This window comes from Gracilinanus agilis, chromosome 3 (genome assembly GCF_016433145.1).
Source record: "Gracilinanus agilis isolate LMUSP501 chromosome 3, AgileGrace, whole genome shotgun sequence".
Lineage (NCBI taxonomy): Eukaryota > Metazoa > Chordata > Mammalia > Didelphimorphia > Didelphidae > Gracilinanus > Gracilinanus agilis.
Window position 1 is genome coordinate 508,518,124 of NC_058132.1, and position 19,958 is coordinate 508,538,081.

The following is a 19,958-nucleotide window of genomic DNA, read 5'->3' on the forward strand; positions in this document are numbered from 1 at the left end:
ATAAATCCCACCTGATCGTGGTGAATGATTTTCTTAATTACTTGCTGGAGTCTCTTTGCTAGTATTCTATTTAAGATTTTTGCATCTATGTTCATTAGGGAGATTGGTCTGTAGTTTTCTCTTGAGTCTCCTTTTGATTCTTAATCTGTAAAACTCACAAGTCTGTTCTGAGTAAATGCAATTTGTAAACTTTGTCAACACTAATAAAGTCTGAGGACATAGAAGATAGAAAGTGATATATGTCCTCACTGTTTAGTTAAACTTTAACTGCTGTAAAAAGGAATTCTTTAATTTCTTTAATTTAATGTGAGATCTGGAGGTCCTCTTACCATAGAGATGTGTAGGGATTAACCAGCCCACACTGACAGGAATTAAGAACTGGGGAGCCCCCTGCTGTGCAAGCATGAGTAGCTAACAGGACAGTGAGTTGCTGGCAGCTGGTGAGTCAGTTGTGGACAGTGAGGGCTGGCAGTTGTAGGGAAGTTGGCTGCTGGGCATGAGTTGGTCATTGGGGATTGGTTGCTGATAGTACAGGTTCGAGTTTAGTTGCTGGATTATAAAGGTAGGCCTGAGCTTACTGAGAGGGCTTTTTGACTTTAGCCTTTGGAGGACTTTTTGCCTCTGGACCTTGAGGGAGCAGCAGCCTATCTCTGAGGCAAGGAGCAACTGGGAGTTAAACACTGGCAGCTGAAGGATAAACTTTATTAAAGGAGGTTGTGGGTGGTGGCTGTTTATTTATTAGTGTAGCTAGGTAGTTAGGGAATCAATTTTAGGTAGAGTAGGTTAGATTAGGCTTGGTCTAGCTAGGCAAAAAAACCTGTCCTTGAAGACAGAGTAGAGTTTTTAGAAATTTTAGGTAGTATTAGGAATTTTAAGTATATTTATAGGGTATAAGATTAGTAATCTCTCTTTCCTCTTTTCTATCTTTCTCTCCCCCTCTCCCTACCTCTCTCTATATATATTTATTAAAAGCTGCTAAAAGTTTTCTTTTCTCTGGCTTAAAGGGATACTATTACTTTACAACTCTATTATATATTCTCATTAAAACTTAAATTATTAAAAGCTGCTCTCTTATTTAATAAAAAAAATATATGTACACACACACACACCCACACACACACACACATATATATCTCCCCATTTTAACCCTTACACTGCCAACAACTTACTGCCTGCTACTAAATGTCATTTTCACTTATTTATTTACTTGATTTAGGGGAGAAGTGAAATCCTCCAAGATCTCAATGTGTTGGCTCCACATCATGGTGCCTGCCAGGTAAGAAATGCTCTGGTTGCATTCAGTTGCAGATGAAGGTTTTTAAGAGGAAAAGATTCCATGGGGATTGTAACAAAAGAAACATTTGATAAATTCCATTAGCGCAAAAATATGCCCTCAAAGAAAAAAAGGAGTTTAACAAGAAAAGTCAAAGGAAACACATACATACATGTCACCACCAAGAGCATTTACTAAGAATCTGCTTGTCTAAATGGTATTATATAAAATGAGCAAGACAGGTAATATCTCAATGGACTAATATAAGACAGAAAATGCTGGTATACATAAAACACACTTAGGACATATACCAAATAGTTATGCTAAGGCTTAAGGCAAAAGATTAAGTGGAAGAAATTATCAAGGACAATGACTGCCTGTCTTAATTAATAAGAGATTACTTCACAGAAAAGCTAGAGCACTTAGCATCTATCTGCAGTGATGACTTTTCAGTCAGTATTAAAGAGTTCTATATTTTAGGGCAGTATCCCAAAGAGGCTATTTATTTCTCCCCTAATTCTTAGCCGAGTCACTGAGGCCAAGTGAACTGGGGAGCTGCTATTTTGATAAGTAGCAAGAACAGCAGTTTGGGCTTTCTTTGGGCATGGACAATTTATGACATTATATCTATCACTCTATAATTATCATGTCTGAATACTGTTATTAATAATAAAACAAAATACACTCATATACCTTGTACAAGTGCTAATGATGAGCAACAACAAATCAGGCCTGGAAATGAATAGGAATCACCTGGCATATGAGAAGTGGCTTAAAAGACACATATGACTCAAAGAAAGTGGGGCAACAACGTAATAAGAATGAAAAGAAATAAATGAACTTACTAAGCAAAGTCTGGATATCCACAAATGAGCAACTCTAGAGGCCCTGCTGCTTCAAACTTCATCTTTACCTTAGACGCAGACTATTTAGACCTCAGGCTACCACTGCAGAGACCCTTTGTAATCCAAAACCCCCAGTAATGACAAACTTTTTGGAACTTTTTAGGGACCTTGTGCCATGCCCCATCCCACCCCAGACTGTGTGACTCTACCCCACTTCCTCCATTGCATGCCAAGCCCCTCCCCCAACTGTGTGCCCCACCCAAACTGTATTTAGGGGAGGGGCCAGGGTCAAGCTCTACAAGGAGGCCCCAGTGTTAGGGGGACACAGGGCCAGGGTACTGTTGTGAGGAGGATTAATAAATGAGTGTTTAGGAGACTTAGCAGGAAGTGCTGAGGTCTCCTAAATGGAATGGGGAAGCTGTAAGTGTAACAGTACCCAGCCTGGGCTGGTCATGCTTTACTGATAGGATGGTCCAGCTCCACCCTGCCCCCATCTCCTACATTCAGAGACAGGGCTAGATTCCCAGAAGGCCAGGCTAGGGGCCTGCACGGTGCCTGCAGAGAGGTCTCTACATGCCATCTTTGGTACACATGCCATAGGTTCACCATCACGGTCCTGTAGGCTACACAACTTTTTTCAGGGTTACATATACCATCTCCTCTCTGACACAGTTGGTGAGAAGTCATAATTAAGTGCAAGAGGAGATCCCTTCAAGAACAGAAGAAATATAAAGAGATAAAATTAAATACAATAAATTTAACAAGGTGTCGGATTTAGGTTCAATATGAGAAAGGTCTTCTGACAATGGATGAGCAGCTCTGAAAAATAATGTCAATTGAAAAGTATTCAACCAGAGACTACACTGACTTTTTGTCAGGGATGGATGGCATATATGAAAAGAAAGAAGAGAACAAAATTAAGTAGGATAAAATGACCTTTGAATGTGCTTTCTGAATAAGATTCTGCATAGCACTGTGTAGAGAGGAGTCAGAATACATAAGTAACCTTAAATTAGTTGTGTGATTTGGGGTAACTAGGGGAGACAGGGTAGAAAAGGGAAAAGTGGGGCATAATAATGGAGGAAAGGCCAGGTTCATAAGCATCCATGAAGTAGATGTTATTTTTTAATTTTTTTCCATGTTTACATGATTCATTTTCTTTCCCTCCTCTTTTCCCTTCTCCCTCCCAGAGCCAACAAACTATTCCACTGGGTTATACAAATGTTATCACTTCACATCTATTTCTATATTATTCATTTTTGCAATAGAGCAATCTTTTAAAACCAAAACCCCAAATCCTATACCCATATAAACAAGTGATGCGTCATATGCTTTTCTTCTGTGTTTCTAATCCCACAGTTCTTTATAGCAGAGATTCTTTTTTAAAAGTATATAATGAGGTATTTGCCAGTACTGGGAGGGGGGACATCATATAACTTTGGAAAACTTGTGTGGAAATTTATTACATGTAATTGGTTAAATGAATAAATTAGAGATAGATAGATAGATAGATGGATGGATGGATGGATGGATGAAAGGTATATAATAGAGAATCAGGAAAAAGCTTCTTCAGGGAATCGAGCTTTGAAATGTGATTTAAAGAAAAGAAAGGGAGGACAGTTTGACAAATGGGCAAATGTTCTATAATAGCTGGAATAGTATGAGCATGTGTTTAGAAGCAATAGGGAGCTTTTATAAAATAAGGGAAGAACAAGAATGAAAAGTTCATTGAAAACTGTTGTACACAGTAAAAAGCAAGAGCAGACAGTGGAATTAGCTGACGAGCTGTTCTAAAACTTACTGTTAGAAATTTGTGTTCTAAGGAAAGAAATATAATATACCAAAATAAGAAAAATGCTGTCACTAAAATGGAGAGGAAGGGGAGAAATGGTAGATATTTTATTATTACTACACAAGACATTTCCTAGGAAAAGAAACATGTTTTCTAAACCCTACTTTACAAATGAGTAAACAGTCATTTATGACAGGATTTAGTAACTTACCTGAGTTACATCAAAACTAGGAAAAGTATCAGTATTGTATCCCAGCTCTCATGACATATGATTCAACAATCTTCAATAGACCATACTATTAAATGTCAGTGAGAAAAGGAAAGAGAGGAAATGTGAATCCAAAATGTCTGCTATCATTATATGATAAGATATGCCTTTTGCAAAGAATTAAACCTAAAGCAAATGAGCCCCATTTCTTAGGTAGACAAGCCAAGTGATACTCAAGCCACTATATTCATTGGCATATCAACATGCCATATTATTCAGTCTGGAAAAGCTACAAGAGGAAAACTGATTTAAATGCCTGGTTAGAGGTCAGTGTTGAGTCATTCTGGCATACCTTTCACTATATGTTCTAATACAAAGTGCTTTGAGAGAGCCTGAAAGTCTGCCAAAAAATTAAAGTGATAAACCTATTTTCAATCTAGCAAGCTGTTAATCAATTTATAGAGCTGACATTCTAGCCAATACAAAACAGCATGCTGAAACTGAGAGGCGAGGATAAGTTCACTCCTCTCCATTTACAAGAATTAGGAAGAAGCAAATTTAAATGAACTGGAATGAAATCAGACATTCAGAAATCAATGAGATACAAAGGAAAAGAGCAAGTCAAGTCAGTCAGGATTTATTTCATTCTTACTATGTGGTAAACACAGGGATATGGACTGGAGATACAAAGAAAGGTGAAAACAAAGAGAGCCTTGACTCTCAAGGAAGTGACAATTTAAAGTGGGAGGCAACATGCAAACAGTTATATACAAATAAAATGTACATGGGACAAATTGAGGGCAATCTCAGAATGCAGGCACTAATATTAAGGAGGTCTGAGTATAGAATTCTTGCAGAAGGGAGGTCTATAGTGGATATGTGAAGGAAGCCAGGGAAGCTAGGGGGCAGAGGGGAGTAGAAAAAGCTTTCCAGGCATTTGGGGACAACTAGTAAAAATGGTCCAAGTCAATATCCCAAGATGAAATGTCATATGAGAGGAACAACAAAGAGGCCAATGTCACTGAATCTTAGAGTACTTAAAAGGGTGTGATGTAAGAAGATTGAAAAGGCAGGAAGGGGCCAGGTTATTAAGGGCTTTGTATACCCAATAGAGAATTTTATATTTGATCCTGAGATGGGGAGTTTACTGAATGGGAGAGAGAGGTTCAAGAGTGGGGATAGTGATAGAATCAGAACTGCATTTTAGGAAGATCAATTTGACACCTAAATGGAAAATGGTTTGGAAGGAAGAAACAAGTGAAACAATGATATGAAGTGATAAGGACCTGCAATCTGGAGGGGAGCAAAAGAGAGAAAGAAGCACAGACAAGAGAAGTTATGAAGCTGGACTAGATAGGACCTGGTAACTGATTTGATATGGAAGGGGAAAGTAAAGTGTTATGGATGACTCCAAAGTTAGGAGCCTGGGGGATTAGAAGGTTAGGGGTACTGTGGGGAATAAGAGGGAAGCTAGGAATAGAAGGAGAATTGGGGAGAGAAATACAAGTCAGATTGGACATGTTGAGTTTCAGGTGCCTACAGGGCATCCAGTTCAAGATGTCTAAAAGGCAACTGAAGACATGAGACTGGAGATTAGGATACGGGTGAATTCACACTGACTTATCTGCATGGAGATGATAACTGAAACCATGGGAGATGAAGAGACTACCAAATGAAATATTACAAAGGAGACAAAGACCTGGGTGAGAAACCTGGAGAACCATTGAAGTTAACATATAGTTAGATTTGAAAAACACTAGCATTTAAAAGGAAAATAAAAACAACTCTGATCTCTGTTTTACATATATGATCAATTTATAATCAATATAATATATTAATACATTTTAATGTATTAATATATTATTTATAGAACTAAGTTTGTTACTACCAAAATTATTCACTTCTCAAAAAAATTTGAGGACAAAGCTCTAATTTAAACCCCTGAAGACCTCAAACACCAGAAAGAACACAGCAGATGCTCAATAAATTATTTTGGCTGTCACTGTTGTCAATGAATAGTCACACAAAGTGTATTAGTCATGTAAAGGTCTGGATGCCCAATCATCCAGGAAAAGTAAAACATTCCCTTGAAAGTCTCAATGCAAGGCCTTAAGGGCATGCCACCACTGTTAGGTGTCCTGATATACAACCCAGAATAAATTAAAAATATGTTAATATGTCCTTATTTCTATCCAGAAATAGACTCTTTCAAGTCTTATAAGTAAAGAAAAATAAAGAACCCAGAAAAGAATTACAAAGAAGAAACTAACATTAAAACATCACCAAACTCAGAATACAATTTCCAATCATGGTCCTAAAGAAAAGAAGAAACTTTCCCTCCTCTTGGGAGAAGAAATGGGAGACTATGAGTGTAGAATGATGATTATATTGTAAAAAAAGAAGTTTGTGCTTAAATTTCTTTATTATAAGAAGAATTTTAATAAGAGTTATATATAGGAAAATGACTAATAAATTTTAAAGTCATGAATTAAAGTTAATGGGAGGAGGCGAAAAGAGAAAGAAGATAAAATATTTCCATTCTTAGGGTACAGGCAACTTAAAGAAATAAGCTATCTTCAAAGAAATAAGCTATACTCTTTCATAGAGAAGTTGGAAATATTTTCACCTTTTGAATGTCCTATAGTTAAAACAGTTTAAAAAAAAAAACACCAGAAAATACTATGTATTTCTTCTATTTGCTTCCCCTTATGAAAGGGAAATGCTTCAAGATGACTAGCTGGAACAAAATGGACTGCTTTGACAAGGCAATGTTAGAAAAGTGCTGGAGAATTTTTCATGATCTATTTCCCAAACTACCTCAGAACAACAACATGGGTCAAGTATGCCATAGAATAGCCAATCCACAGATTATTTTTTTTTTTAACCACTAATGCAACTCTTGACTGCAAGAAGTTACATGATGAAGGTATTGTAATGAAAATATTCAATACAGGTAGGAAATGTTAGAATTAGTATCATTCTGCTCTACCTCCCTCAAAAAGAAAAGAGATTTTGGTGCCTAATACTTTTTTATAAGTCTAAAAGTACTTTAAAAAATTTATTTCCCACATGCTCTACATCAAGTGAACACTTCTATTCTTTGGCTTCTCAAAAGTTTTCCAAGTTTGAAAGCATAAGCACAATGAGCCAAGATTTTTTGTGAAACAAAGAGAACATCTTAGTTATAAAGTAGGAGGGAAAGTACACCATTTGAACACAACTTTTGCTATGGACCTCAAGCTACCCTAAAAATTCAAAAACATATACATTTCGTCTGTAGAAATCTGAATCCTGAAATGCAGTTTTCTTAATTATACAATCACTTAAAAAATACCACAGGAACCAAAATGAAACCTGCAATTTTAAAGTATGCTACTTACTTGGTGCATTCTTCTAAAGACTGTACAAGCATTTGCTGGAAAGAACTTATTTCTTCTAGGTTCCCCATTAAATATAAAATATTTGTTGAGTTTAACCTAATGTCAAGAAAAACACAATTAAAAATGTGTAAGCAATTTTAAAAATGTGCCTCATTCCCATCCAAACACACATAATATTCTTTGTTTTAAAGCATGCTTTAATCCAAGAGTACTAAAATGTAATCCTTCAATGCCACTGTTTAATTATCAGTTTTCCAAAAGAAGAAGAGAGAAGGGAGTAGAAAGGGGGAAAAAAAAGGAGTATATAGGATCACTTAAGTTTTTTAAATCCCTTCTATTAGTGAGAGGAATTAAGAATCTAACTTACTTTTCACTGGACTGTAATGGTCGCAGGTAAGTTGAAAGAATAGTCTGTAGTTCTTTAGAATATTCATTTTCTGTTTCTAAAATATTCTGTAGCACCTAAAATAAAAGATTGATTACTATTAGCTAACTTTCAAAGGATAAAGTGCGCAAGAATTATACACTTTGGAAAAAAATTACAATATTACCATTTTTCAAGTCTTATCTGGGCCACTATAGAGGTGTTAGACATTATTAAATCCCTGTTTCTTGCTTCTGAACCTATTAATTCTTCAACTCTATGTGAGGAACTATGGCTAATTTTTATTTAAATTATCCTACAACATCTGGCTAAAAGGCATTAATGAATAGTGATTCAAAAAATCACAACGATTTCTAAAGTAAGAATAGAAATTGTGGATGGGGGGGTATCATCAGGTAGCATTATTTACTGTGCCTAATAAAACTAGCCATTTAAGAACTAGACTTACAACTACAAGACATTACTTTAACCACAATCCAATTCAACAAACATTTATTATATCTTTCAGATCTATGTCTATAAATTTAAAGTTTAATATGCCATACTAATAGATTTTCAGTAAAATAGTGAATTAGAAAAAAAACATTCTGGAAAGCAATTTGAAATTATGTAAAAGGGCTAAATTAATTATTCCCTTTGATCCAGTATTTCCCCTACTCTGCCTACAGCCCAAAGCAATAACTGATAAAAAGTAAAAGTTCAATATACATTTATGGCAGCATTTTTTGTAGTAGCAGTCAGTCAACAACAGTCATTTATTAAGCATTTCTTATTTGGCCAGCATTGCGTACAGGGATGGAGAGACAAGGAAAGGCAAAGAAGAGAAGATATGGAAACAAGCTCTACAGAAAATAAAGTGGAGATAAATATCTTGTGTTAAAAAACAGCAAGAAGGCCAATGTCCCTGGATCCCAAAGTATGTGGAAGAGAGTAAAATGTAAGAAGACTTGAAAGTGGGAATGAGTCAGGTTATGAAGGGTTTTAAAAACTAAACAGAGGATTTCATACTTTATCCTGAAAAGATAAAGAATCTTTACTGAATAGAGTATGAAATGGACAGACCTCTGCTTGAAAATCAATTTAAAAACTGAATAGATGGTGGATTGGAATGGGTAAAGAACTGAGGTGGGACAGGAGGAAGTTGCACTCTTAAACCCTCAGACTCTTGAGTTTACCCAGGGGCTGATAGTTTGAAACCTGGGTGAAGACAAGCTCCCAGGGAATTAGAATGAGTTTAGTTAGCAACATGTGCCACATCTTCAATGCAGACTGGCCATGGATTCCCGCCTCCCAACTTTGCTTCATGTTTCTTAAAGGAATTTTGGGTTTGTTTGTTTTTTTTTTATTTGTACAACAAAATTTTTCTGTTGAATAAAAATGAGAAATGGAAAAAGAAAAAAGAAAGAGACAAGAAAGGGGTGGGGGAACCGTAGGAAGGAAGACCAACTAAAGGTTATTACAATAGGAGTTCATGTATGGATGATGGCAGGATCAAAAAAAAGAAGAGATGGCCAAAGTATATGAGAGATGTCATGAAGGAAGAAACAAGAGGACTTAACAACTGATTGGATAAGAGAATTCAAGAAAGTGAGAAGTTAAAGCTGATACCCAAGTTGTAAGCCTGGGTGATTGGAAGGATGGTGGTAATAGAGGAATAAGAGTAATTACAAAAGTTATAAGAAAGACAAGAAGGCTTGAAAAATAATAAATTCATTTTGATAAGATGTTTGTGGGACAGCCAGTAGATAGGAAGAGATTGAAGACAACTAAGACACAGTCAGGGTAACAAAAAGGTCATGTACTGGAGAAGACAGGAATGGAATGGGATCACATGTGTACTTAGAGGTGTTTGCCTTGGAAAAGAAAAGACTTCTTCACATCAGACAGGGTTCACGGATGAGAGTGGAAGAAACAAATATGAGTGGTATGAGATAAAGAACAAGGCAAAAGAAGGAGTTTTCTGTGAATGGCTTTAATTTCTTCAGTGATATATGAGGCAAGGCTCTTGGCTAAGAGGATAAGAGAGAGGTAGGATGGAAATGTTTAGGAAAAGCACATGGTGAGTGGAATGGCTAATCATTTAGGGAAGTTTAACAGGATTGATTACCTTGCTATAGTAAGAGTTCAGTTGAAATTTTCAATATAAATATGTAGTAGATTTTGTCAATAGAGTTTCATTATTTTTTCCCAGCTTTGATGAGTGGGAATGATCCAAGATTGAAGCTCAGAAGGACAAAACTAGTAACAAGATAAAGAGGCATGGAATTTAGTGAAAAGAATAGTGTAGCATTAAACTGGTACACCAAGAGTTAAAGAGAGAAAAGAGAAGGTTATTGCCAGCACAGGAGTGATAATCTGGGCAAAAATTGAGATAGAGGAACTCGAGGTCACAGAAAGGACAAAGAGCAAGAGTACAATACAGAAGACAAAAGGAACAGATCAAATGACAACAGCTTATGATAAGATAAATGCAATTTCAGGGTTCATGAATATGAAAAAGTAATATTTAAGGGTAGTGCCAAAATGAAGGCTATAACTTATCTCTGGTGAGGTGGAGGTATAGGTCATGGAAAATGAGTAAGTAAGGGAACTAGGAGGTTAGGGGTATTTGAAGCATGTAATATGTAGCCTGAAGTCTCTGAGTATGAGGATAGGAGCAGCGAAAGAGAAATAAGAGTGTGAGTCAAGTGCTAAAGTTGTTGAGGAATGAAGAATGAACTTACAGAGATAACAGCTAACAGAATCTTGAAAAGATGATAAATATGGATTTAGTAAACCTCAAACAAGGAGAGATTACAGGGTGATAGTAGTAGAGGGAGAGTTTTCAAGTAGCAATGGGGAACAAGGAGAACCTTGTCTTTTAGTTAAAAAATAAACTTCACTGTTTGACATCTAAATGACTTTCACAGGCTTTCCAATTCTTTTACATCCTCTTATATATCCATACTGGCCCATTTGCTACTCTCTTCACATGGTTCTCTTTCCTTTCCCAAGCCCTTGCACTCTGATGTCTAAAATACACTGTCCACCAGATTTCCTGGTTTCTTCAAAATTCAACTTTTAAGCACCATCTTTTCCATGAAGCCTTTGCTGATCATCTTCTGCACCAAGCAGCTAACAACTTCCTTTCTAAAACTACTTTACATTTATTTTGTATATTTTATGTGTACTTGAACATGGTTCCTCACATTTCAGAAAAGAAATTCTATGAAGGTAGAACTTGTGATTGCCTTTTTTCATAGCCCTACTGACCAATAGTAATGAGTACTTTCCTTCTTGGACTCCAGCACAATGTAGTAGAAAGAATACTTTAACCAGAAGTCAGAGAGTTTTCTACCATTAACTAGACATGTCATCTTGAATAAGTTATATTTAGCGTGCTACAGAGAAGTAAGAGATTAAATACAGTAAAGCCTCCGCATCATAGGGAATATGTTCCACCTGGGATGGCTGAAATCTCAAATATAAGCAAACACCTACTAATCCCATATAGAAATGTGGTTTTCTTGTACATAAATACATATAATAAAGTTTAACTGATAAACATACGATAAGATGTCAACACTAAAGTAATGATAAAGTACATCCTATATTATCATATAATACTGTACACTCCTTCAGGGTATATGAGTGTTCAAGGAGAAATAGCACCTCTGGTGTAAGGGCTTACTGAGCCTTTTTCAGGGCTGCTCACCCACCTTTGGTGTCTACCTGGCACTCAACTCTCACCTGTGGCTCCAAGAAGCTGTAGCATGCACAGTAGCCACAGCCTGATAAACCATCCTGGTAGATAGGCTAAACCAGGTTGAGGGTAACTGATGGGCTACATGCACGTTGGTGAGTTAGGAGGGTGTCTTCCACAACATGTGAAGACTTCTCCCAGTAGAATGGGTGGATGAGAACTATTTGTTTTTCGATAGCCAAAAAAGTGGCTCAAGGAAGAACTTGGTCAGACATTGAAGATGCCAAGGTCGTCCATTAACAGTTGTCCTGACTTTTGTCTTGCCATTGGACTTCGATGACTCTGGAAGAGAGAGTGAGGCAGACAACTTCATGCAAATCTCCCTCTCTTAAAACTATTTTTTCCCTATGGTTATAACTGTAGGCAAATGAATCAGTAGATACCAAATTATTGGATATGAGGACCCTACTGTATAACATACTTTTTAGACATAACAAAAACAGACATCTATTTTGCTTGACTATCCATATTTGTTAATTAAGTTTTTGTTTTTTCTTCTCCTTCCTCCCTCAATGTCTCATGAGAGCTAAAATTCCTTCAAGTTCTAACAGTATATAATATGTAGCAATATATGCAATTTTTCCACTGATGCATCAGATGAAGTTTTAATCATCCAAAAAAATTTTATAGGAGGATTTTTCACTTTTCTAAACACACAGGCAAGATTCATGCTTAAGTGTATGTGAAGAAAAATGCATTACTTTAGTAATATATAAAGGATATCAATATCACGTGACTATCAAATGCACATTAACAAGTATTGCCTGGGTTATTCAATTTGCTATTGTTTTTTGTACACTCATTGAGTAGATAGTACAGTCATTTCAGTCATCCATAATTAAATGCAAACTTATAAATATCTAACATGCTGCATGTACTAACTAAAATGAAGACTGAGGTTTGTTTTGCTGGTGACATTGAATACCAGGTTCCCTGATTGGTTTTGTTCATTTAAAGGAATATTAGGGGAGGGAAAAAAAGGGGAGGAGGGATTATGTATAGAACATAAGTATCTGTTCATTTATTTATTGAGAGTCTGAATTCTAATCCTAAGATTATACAATATCTTCCTTCTGAGAAATGCACATAAATGTCAGACTATAATAGTAGTTCTTAAATAGAGTAAGAAACCACGACCTAATGGTGCAATAATTCTCTTTAGTATAAATTGTGATCTAGGTGATTTCTTTCAAAATGCAAAGTGGAAATGTTAGCCAAGTATAAAATCTTGAAAGGGAGTTTAGTTCCTCAACTTACTCATTTTCCATGATATATACCTACACTTCACCTGAGCTACCCACAGACAATATTAAAAGTCTTTTTTCTAATGTTAAAATTAAGATGCATAAAATGAACTAGCTTCTTAACCACAGATAATAGGTGAACATATACATAATGCTAATTAGTAATAGGGAAACTATTAATCAAAAAATTCCCCTCGGAAAAAAAAAAGTTTGATACAAAATTACTTTTTTCTTCACTGGAAAAGTCTTTTCCTATATAATAGTAAATGGATAGAAACATAACTAACTTTTAACACAGCTTTTAAAAGACAATACTTTGTGAACAATAAGAATACACAAAAGCTAAACAGTTCTAATGAGAATGTGTTGTAAAATACAATAATCTTCCACCAATTCCACCAAAAAGAAAAAATACATTATCTTCATTGAGACAATTAAGTCTTAAGTCTAATCACCTGCTACCCTTAAATGTTATTTTAAAATAATTGTTAAAGCAAAGTTACTTGTTTTCTTATCCCAAAACAGAAAAGACATGGTTTCTTTTTAAAAATGCAATAATGTACTTATTGAGTCTTGCCAACGTTCTCCATTTTGCAATTATCTGAAGTCCTTCACAAACCTTCCACACTTCATTTAAGAGAAGTGATTTCTGTCTCTATTCTCATTATTGTGTCTGTGTGCTCTAATAATCACCCCCCCTTTTTTTTTTGCTTTCTGCATGTTCCAGCTACTGCAGGACCCCATGAGGCAGGGGTCGGCAATGTATGGCTCTTTCTGAAGGAGCCATAAAGTCAATTTTTTTTCAGTCACTGTGACAGGAGCACTGTGAGCACTGTACGGCTCTCACAAAATTACATTTTAAAAAATGTGGCTTTATGGTTCTCACAGCCAAAAAGGTTGCCGACCCCTGCCATGAAGCATCACTTGGAGATTACTTCCAGAACTACAAGATAGCAGGCAACCTGACAAGTCTTGAGACCAAATGAAAAGTATGTGCTGAAATGATGGCTTTTAAAAATCCATGCCTGTGATGAATAGAACAGAAAGCTGAGCTCATCCAGTATAAGATTCCTCAAAGTCACAAAGTTTAGAAAATCAAACCTAGTTAACAACATTATGAAACAAAGAGTTCAAGCAATTCCTTAATACAATTCCTAAATTGTCAACTATAAAAGGTTTCATTAACCTACATGACATCATTCATCTAGTAGCCAAACAGAAAGTTAGGTCTTTATTAATTTGAGGAGACCCACGTAATCTATTTTACAAAGTCCCAATAACGGGATATTCTACTCTCCAGTGCAAAACACATTACAGCAGGGCTCAAAAAATTTGCTTCAGATCTGAAAGTCAGGCTTTAAATCTAGGAACCAGATAAAATTTTCAGCTGTCAAGGAAAGGAAAAACATTAAATCATGCAAGAAGATAAAAGTGTTCAATCCGGGTAGAGTCAAATTAAAATCACCACAGTTCAACAAAGGGATTCCAAAAGACCCTACAGAGAAATTCAAAAGCAGAGCTCAGCACTACAATTCTATAACCTACTTAGAAGAAGTATGTTAACATTTTTATCTTGTTCTGGTCCCCCTGACCACATATCATCCCATTCTAGTTGGTATAGTAAGTCTATAAGTAGTTAGTATATAGTAACAATAATAGGAAATAAGATTACAAGGGGAAACTGTGAAATTAAGGGAGTATAACAATTACTTGCAAACTGTTTCATAAAGGGAACATATAAACCTTTAGAAACTGTCTCGTAAAATTAAATATTTAAGTAAATAATGTGTCTGAAGAAATAAATAAGTAAATGAAATGAAAAAATAAATTAAAATATAAATAAGATTAAAAATCATAAACTTCATTAACTTAACTAACTACAGCCATATCCTGGGGCTATGTGCTAAATTAGGGGAAGGGGCTAAGTCTTAATGTAAGAGCTCCATGGCCCTACCATCTAAGATAAGCTCCAAACATGTAGTAACACCAGCAGAACATTATGCTAATAAACTTACTCTAAGGTGATGCTGATCACTTTGAGATGATGAGAATACATTAATGAATTAACTCTAAGATGGCATAGTAAGAATTAATCTGTTCCCTACCATTGAAACCCGTAACTCCTGCCCTACCATGCACTCCTCTATCTCCTTTCTCAACCCAGAGACACCCCCTGCCAGTCAATTATTAATTGAGAACATCAGGACTGAGACTATACACCATTCATAGCCATCCCTACAGCTCAGTAAAGCACAATTAAGTCACTAATAGAAAGCCAAGAGTGAAGAGATGAAACTTATATCCCCTTGAAGAATTTTTTCCTGGGTCACAATCAACAAGTAAACCTGACTGCCAGTGATCCTTTCCCAGGCACTATCCATTCTTTTTCTCTCTCCCTGGAGAGTCTATCAGGTACAATCAGGTACAATTGATTGAAAAGTCTATGTAGCCCCAAAGCTCCACTGTTATTAACTTCAAGTGATATAGTCCAGAGCTAACTTCTTATAAATGAGTAAAATGAAATATACTTTCATACGCTAGGGAGAAGGTCAGAGGCAAAAATGCTAAGTACAACAGATCTGTTATGTGTTGCATTTTTAACAAATCTTTTTCTTAAGCATTACACCAAAGAATTAAAGAAATTGATATATAAAGTCTCAATTAATTTAAATCCAAATATAATATTTAAGTAATCAAAAATATATTTGTTATCAACATGTAGGAACTTGGCCTTGAAAACTAAATTTGTTTCTCTGTTAAAATCCACTTCCATAAATCTTTTCCCCCCCTTTTTGGCCAAGTGAATATACTTCAGCCTCTTCCTTACTCCAAAATCTAAAGATACAAAGTCCTATGACTGAATTTCTAGTCTAATCCTTTCTTTTTTACAGATAAGGAAACTGAAGCCCAGAACTTCTTCCAAAGTCACACAGATGTAAATAGTAGAACTAGGATTTGATTTTACCTCTGCAATATCTCCCACTTCTATTCCTTTTGTGACCAACCTCATTCAACCTAGTTTACAGACTTACTTGGCTTTATTCAATACTCTCTTGTCTCAGTACCACCTTTCCTTCCCTTCAAACTAGACTAACTACTAAATCATCATCATCATCATCGTCATCATCATCATCTTCTTCTTCTTCTTCATAATGAGGAGCTCCAATCATATCAATTGCTTGTTCATTAACCTTTACAGTTTCCAAAGAATGTCCAGAAATCCTGACAAATCAAGGCCTTTCTACAACTGACTCCAAATCCTTTTAAAATCTTATCTCAAGCTATTCCTGAATATAGACCTTATACTTCAGACAGACTACTTGGCATTATATTTCCTCTACGTGCTAAAATTTTATCTATGATCCCATCATTGTGAATCTACAATGTGTCTCTTACATCATCTCCCACCTTCTATTTTTTATTCTATTTATTTATCTACAAAATTTAACTTCCTTATTAGATGGTAAGCTTCCTGAAAGCAAGGCTACATTTCTATCTCTTTTTTTTTTAAAACCCTTAACTTCTGTGTATTGATTGGCTCCTAGGTGGAAGAGTGGTAAGGGGGGGGGGGGGACAATGGGGGTCAAGTGACTTGCCCAGGGCCACACAGCTGGGAAGTGTCTGAGGCCACATTTGAACCTAGGACCTCCTATCTCTAGGCCTGGTTCTCAATCCACTGAGCTACCCAGCTGCCCCCACATTTCTATCTCTATATCAGCAACGGCCCCCTTCCATTGGCACATAATAATCATGCAGTAAATGGTTTTTTAATGTAAGAACCAAGGAACATAAAACTGATGAGACTAGTCAGCTACAAGAGAGATCCAAACAAAGAGATGACTTATTAGTCAATTGCTAATGAGATAAAAATATCTCCTAAGTTCAACAGCAGCAACAAAAATCCCAGTTACTTTCTAAAATTCCATCAGGTAGAAAATTTAAAATAAAAATAAAATAAAATATAACAAAATAAAGCTATATATAATCCCACTTTGACATAATAGAGAAATGGCAAGTTATAAAGAGATTAGAAAATGTAGATAAAATTATAAATATCAAGGTACACTTAGTTCTGGGGAATGAGATACACTGAATCTAATATACAGTATTAATTATCTGGATAGAAATATCTGTAAGGTGAGAAAAGGAAAATACATTCATAGACCTGGCTCTGTGGAGACCTAAAAATCTGCATACAGACTCCAAAAGGAACACACAGCTTCAAGAGAAGAGGGCTGAATGTTATGAATCAATAACAAATGAAGATGAAGAATTAACAACAAAGAATAGTGTCAAGAATAAGGTGAGATCCTATAGAAAAAGTTCTGCAGAGCTACTCCCAAGGGAAAAGATAGGAAGTTCAAGGAAGTCATTGCCAGATAGAAATGTGGAAGGAAAAGAATAGTCACCAGATAGAGACATAAGGGAAGAAAAATAAGGCCAGTAGAGACACATAATAGAGAAGAACCTCTGATGTTGTTTTACGTTATTAAAAAATGTAGAAGAAAAATCCAAACCTATCCTTCCCTAAACATAGACTGTGATACAGACTGAGATGGTAGGGCTCAGGGCAGTACAATAATCTAAAAGTCTATATTGGTCTCTAAGGAAAGTGAAGGCTCATCAGAAAGGAAAAGTCTTGAACTATTTTGCTGTTTCTTTTTTAAATTAATAGCATTTATCCACAAGTGTTCCAGCCCCTCCCCACCCTCCTGGCATCACAGAAGGCATCATCCTGTAGAAAGCCATATTCATACTAATTCTTTCATATTTCCACCTTTTGATTAATTCTCTGGATGCAACATTCATAATTTATTCTTCCAGTATTAATCCTGCAGCTGTGTATAATGTTCTCTTGGTTCTACTCATTTCTCTGTTCATTATCCTGTGTAGTTCTTCCCAATTAAAAAAAAAATGCCTGCTCATCAGTAGTATTCCATCACAATCATATGCCACAATTTGTTTAGCCATTGCTCAACTGATGGGCATCCCTTCAATTCCAATTCTTTGCCACCAAGAGACCTGCTGTAAATATTTTGAACACAGCAATAGTATACACAGTTTTATAACTCTCTGGGTATAATTCCAAATTATTCTCCAAAATGGTTGGATCAGTTCACAGCTCCTCCAACAGTTATTAACGTCCTCATTTTTTCACATCCTCTCCAACACTTGTCATTTTAGCCAATCTGGTGGATGTGAGATATCTCAGAATTGTTTTAGTTTACAATTCTCTAATCTGTGATGATTTAGAGCATTTTTTTTCATACATTTATATATGGCTTTGATTTCTTCATCTGAAAATTGTCTGTTCATATCTTTTGCCCATTTATCATTTGGGAAATACTCGTATTCTTAAAAATTTTGCATAATTCTCTCTATATTTGGATAGAGACCTCTATCCAAGGAAAAGAATTGTTTTGAAGGATAATTCAACAAATTAATGTAGTTAGATGAAAATATTCCTTAAAAAGCTTATCTTTGCTCTAATTTTATGTTCATCAAAGACACTTAAATTGGATTACAACTTTATAACTTTGATGGTATACTAGATAGGTAGTGACAAACTCAAATTAAAACAGATCCCTGGGGATTCCTACTGTCTGCATATTGACAAATTAACACTATCTATGTTTTATTTTTATTTATTTTGCTAAATGATCCCCAATTAAATTTTAATATAGGTCCTATTTGAAACCTTGGTACTAGATAATGCAATTTCAGAAACAATGAAGTCCTAATTTAAGTACTAATAATACACAGCTAAGGCAGAGACAATGATTGCAAAATGTACAAGGTTAAAAGAAGAATCAACATTGAAGGTAGAATGCTCCAGGCTTCCTGCTAGGTCAACCTTAATATTTAATCAATTAACTAATCTTCCTCACAACAGCAGGGAGCAGAGCTGATATCTTAAAGCAGACTCAGGGCTAAGGTCAGCCATATACAGAATGGGCAACACCCCAGAAACCAGATGGTTCCCTTCCTGTTGCCCTAGCATCCAAAAACAGTGCTTTGGAGAATGAAAGGGAGGATGGGAATGATGAAATATGGTATTCCTCTGGCATACATAATTCAATAGTGAAAGACTTTTATAATTTTATTTTGAGAATATAAGGGGCAGCTAGGTAGCTCAGTGGATTAAGAACCAGGCCTAGAGACGGGAGGTCCTAGGTTCAAATTTGGCCTCAAGACACTTCCTAGCTGTGTGACCCTGGGCAAGTCACTTGACCCCCATTGCCCACCCTTACCACTCTTCCACCTAGGAGCAAATACACAGAAGTTAAGGTTTTTTTTTTTTAAAAAAAAGAATATATACCTAAAATCTAGCCTAAGATATTTCCTAGCTATGTGACTGAACAACTTTAACATCAATTGCCTAAACCTTACTGCTCTTCAGCCTTAAAATCTATAATGCGTATCAATTCTAAGTAAGAAGTTATGAGTTTTTGTTTTTGTTTTTTTTGTTTGTTTTTTTGTAAGAATATACTTAGTCTACTTCTGATTCAAGGCAGCTACTAAATTTTGCCTACCAACAAATATCATTTATAAGGTAGAGAAAGTAAAAGAAGCTCACTGGTAATAACACCTTACCTGTCCATAACATTTAGAGGATGAAAACACAAAAAGTGTTTACTTTTATCATAGGAACCATAATATACTAATATGTAGTAGAATATTTAGTAAAAACCTGCACATTAAAATTAGAGTATATACCATTAGGAGGTAAGCTCATAAGGACACAGATTCTGATAAGGTCAAGAGACTTGGGGAAAATTTCCCTATGTCAAGTACCACCAAGTTTTCCCTATATCTTACTCCATTTGTACCACTTGTACAAATATCCATGTTACCTGAAAAAGTTCATAAATGTAAGTTTTATTTTCTCTCTTGTCTAGAGTTTGGAACAACTCCCACAATATCTTTGACCTCTAATGTGAGGAGTCTAGGGTATGCTGTAACCTTTTCTGGAATGATAAAATTCTAATGTTACAGTGCAATAATTCATGAAAGTTATAACTATAGAATTTCAGAATTCCAGAATAAAATGTCATTCTTAAATAAAGATACCAGGAAACCCCCATCAAC

At 35.6% G+C, this 19,958-nt stretch overlaps 1 protein-coding gene across 2 annotated transcripts in view; it reads right to left on the reverse strand.

Moving 5' to 3' along the window:
• ARHGEF7 (Rho guanine nucleotide exchange factor 7) overlaps window positions 1-19,958 on the reverse strand; it is a 321,898-nt gene that overhangs the window by 130,068 nt on the left and 171,872 nt on the right. Inside the window, exons 1-3 of one of the 2 annotated variants that reach the window (XM_044670523.1) lie at window positions 13,551-13,663; window positions 7,866-7,951; window positions 7,499-7,594 (exon numbers count right to left, since the gene is read on the reverse strand). In XM_044670523.1, the coding sequence (XP_044526458.1) occupies window positions 7,499-7,594; window positions 7,866-7,951; window positions 13,551-13,613 (245 nt within the window). In that variant the 5' untranslated portion in view covers window positions 13,614-13,663. Of the gene's footprint in view, window positions 1-7,498; window positions 7,595-7,865; window positions 7,961-13,550; window positions 13,664-19,958 lie in introns of those variants that run through there. The other variant, XM_044670524.1, reaches the window with a different exon arrangement.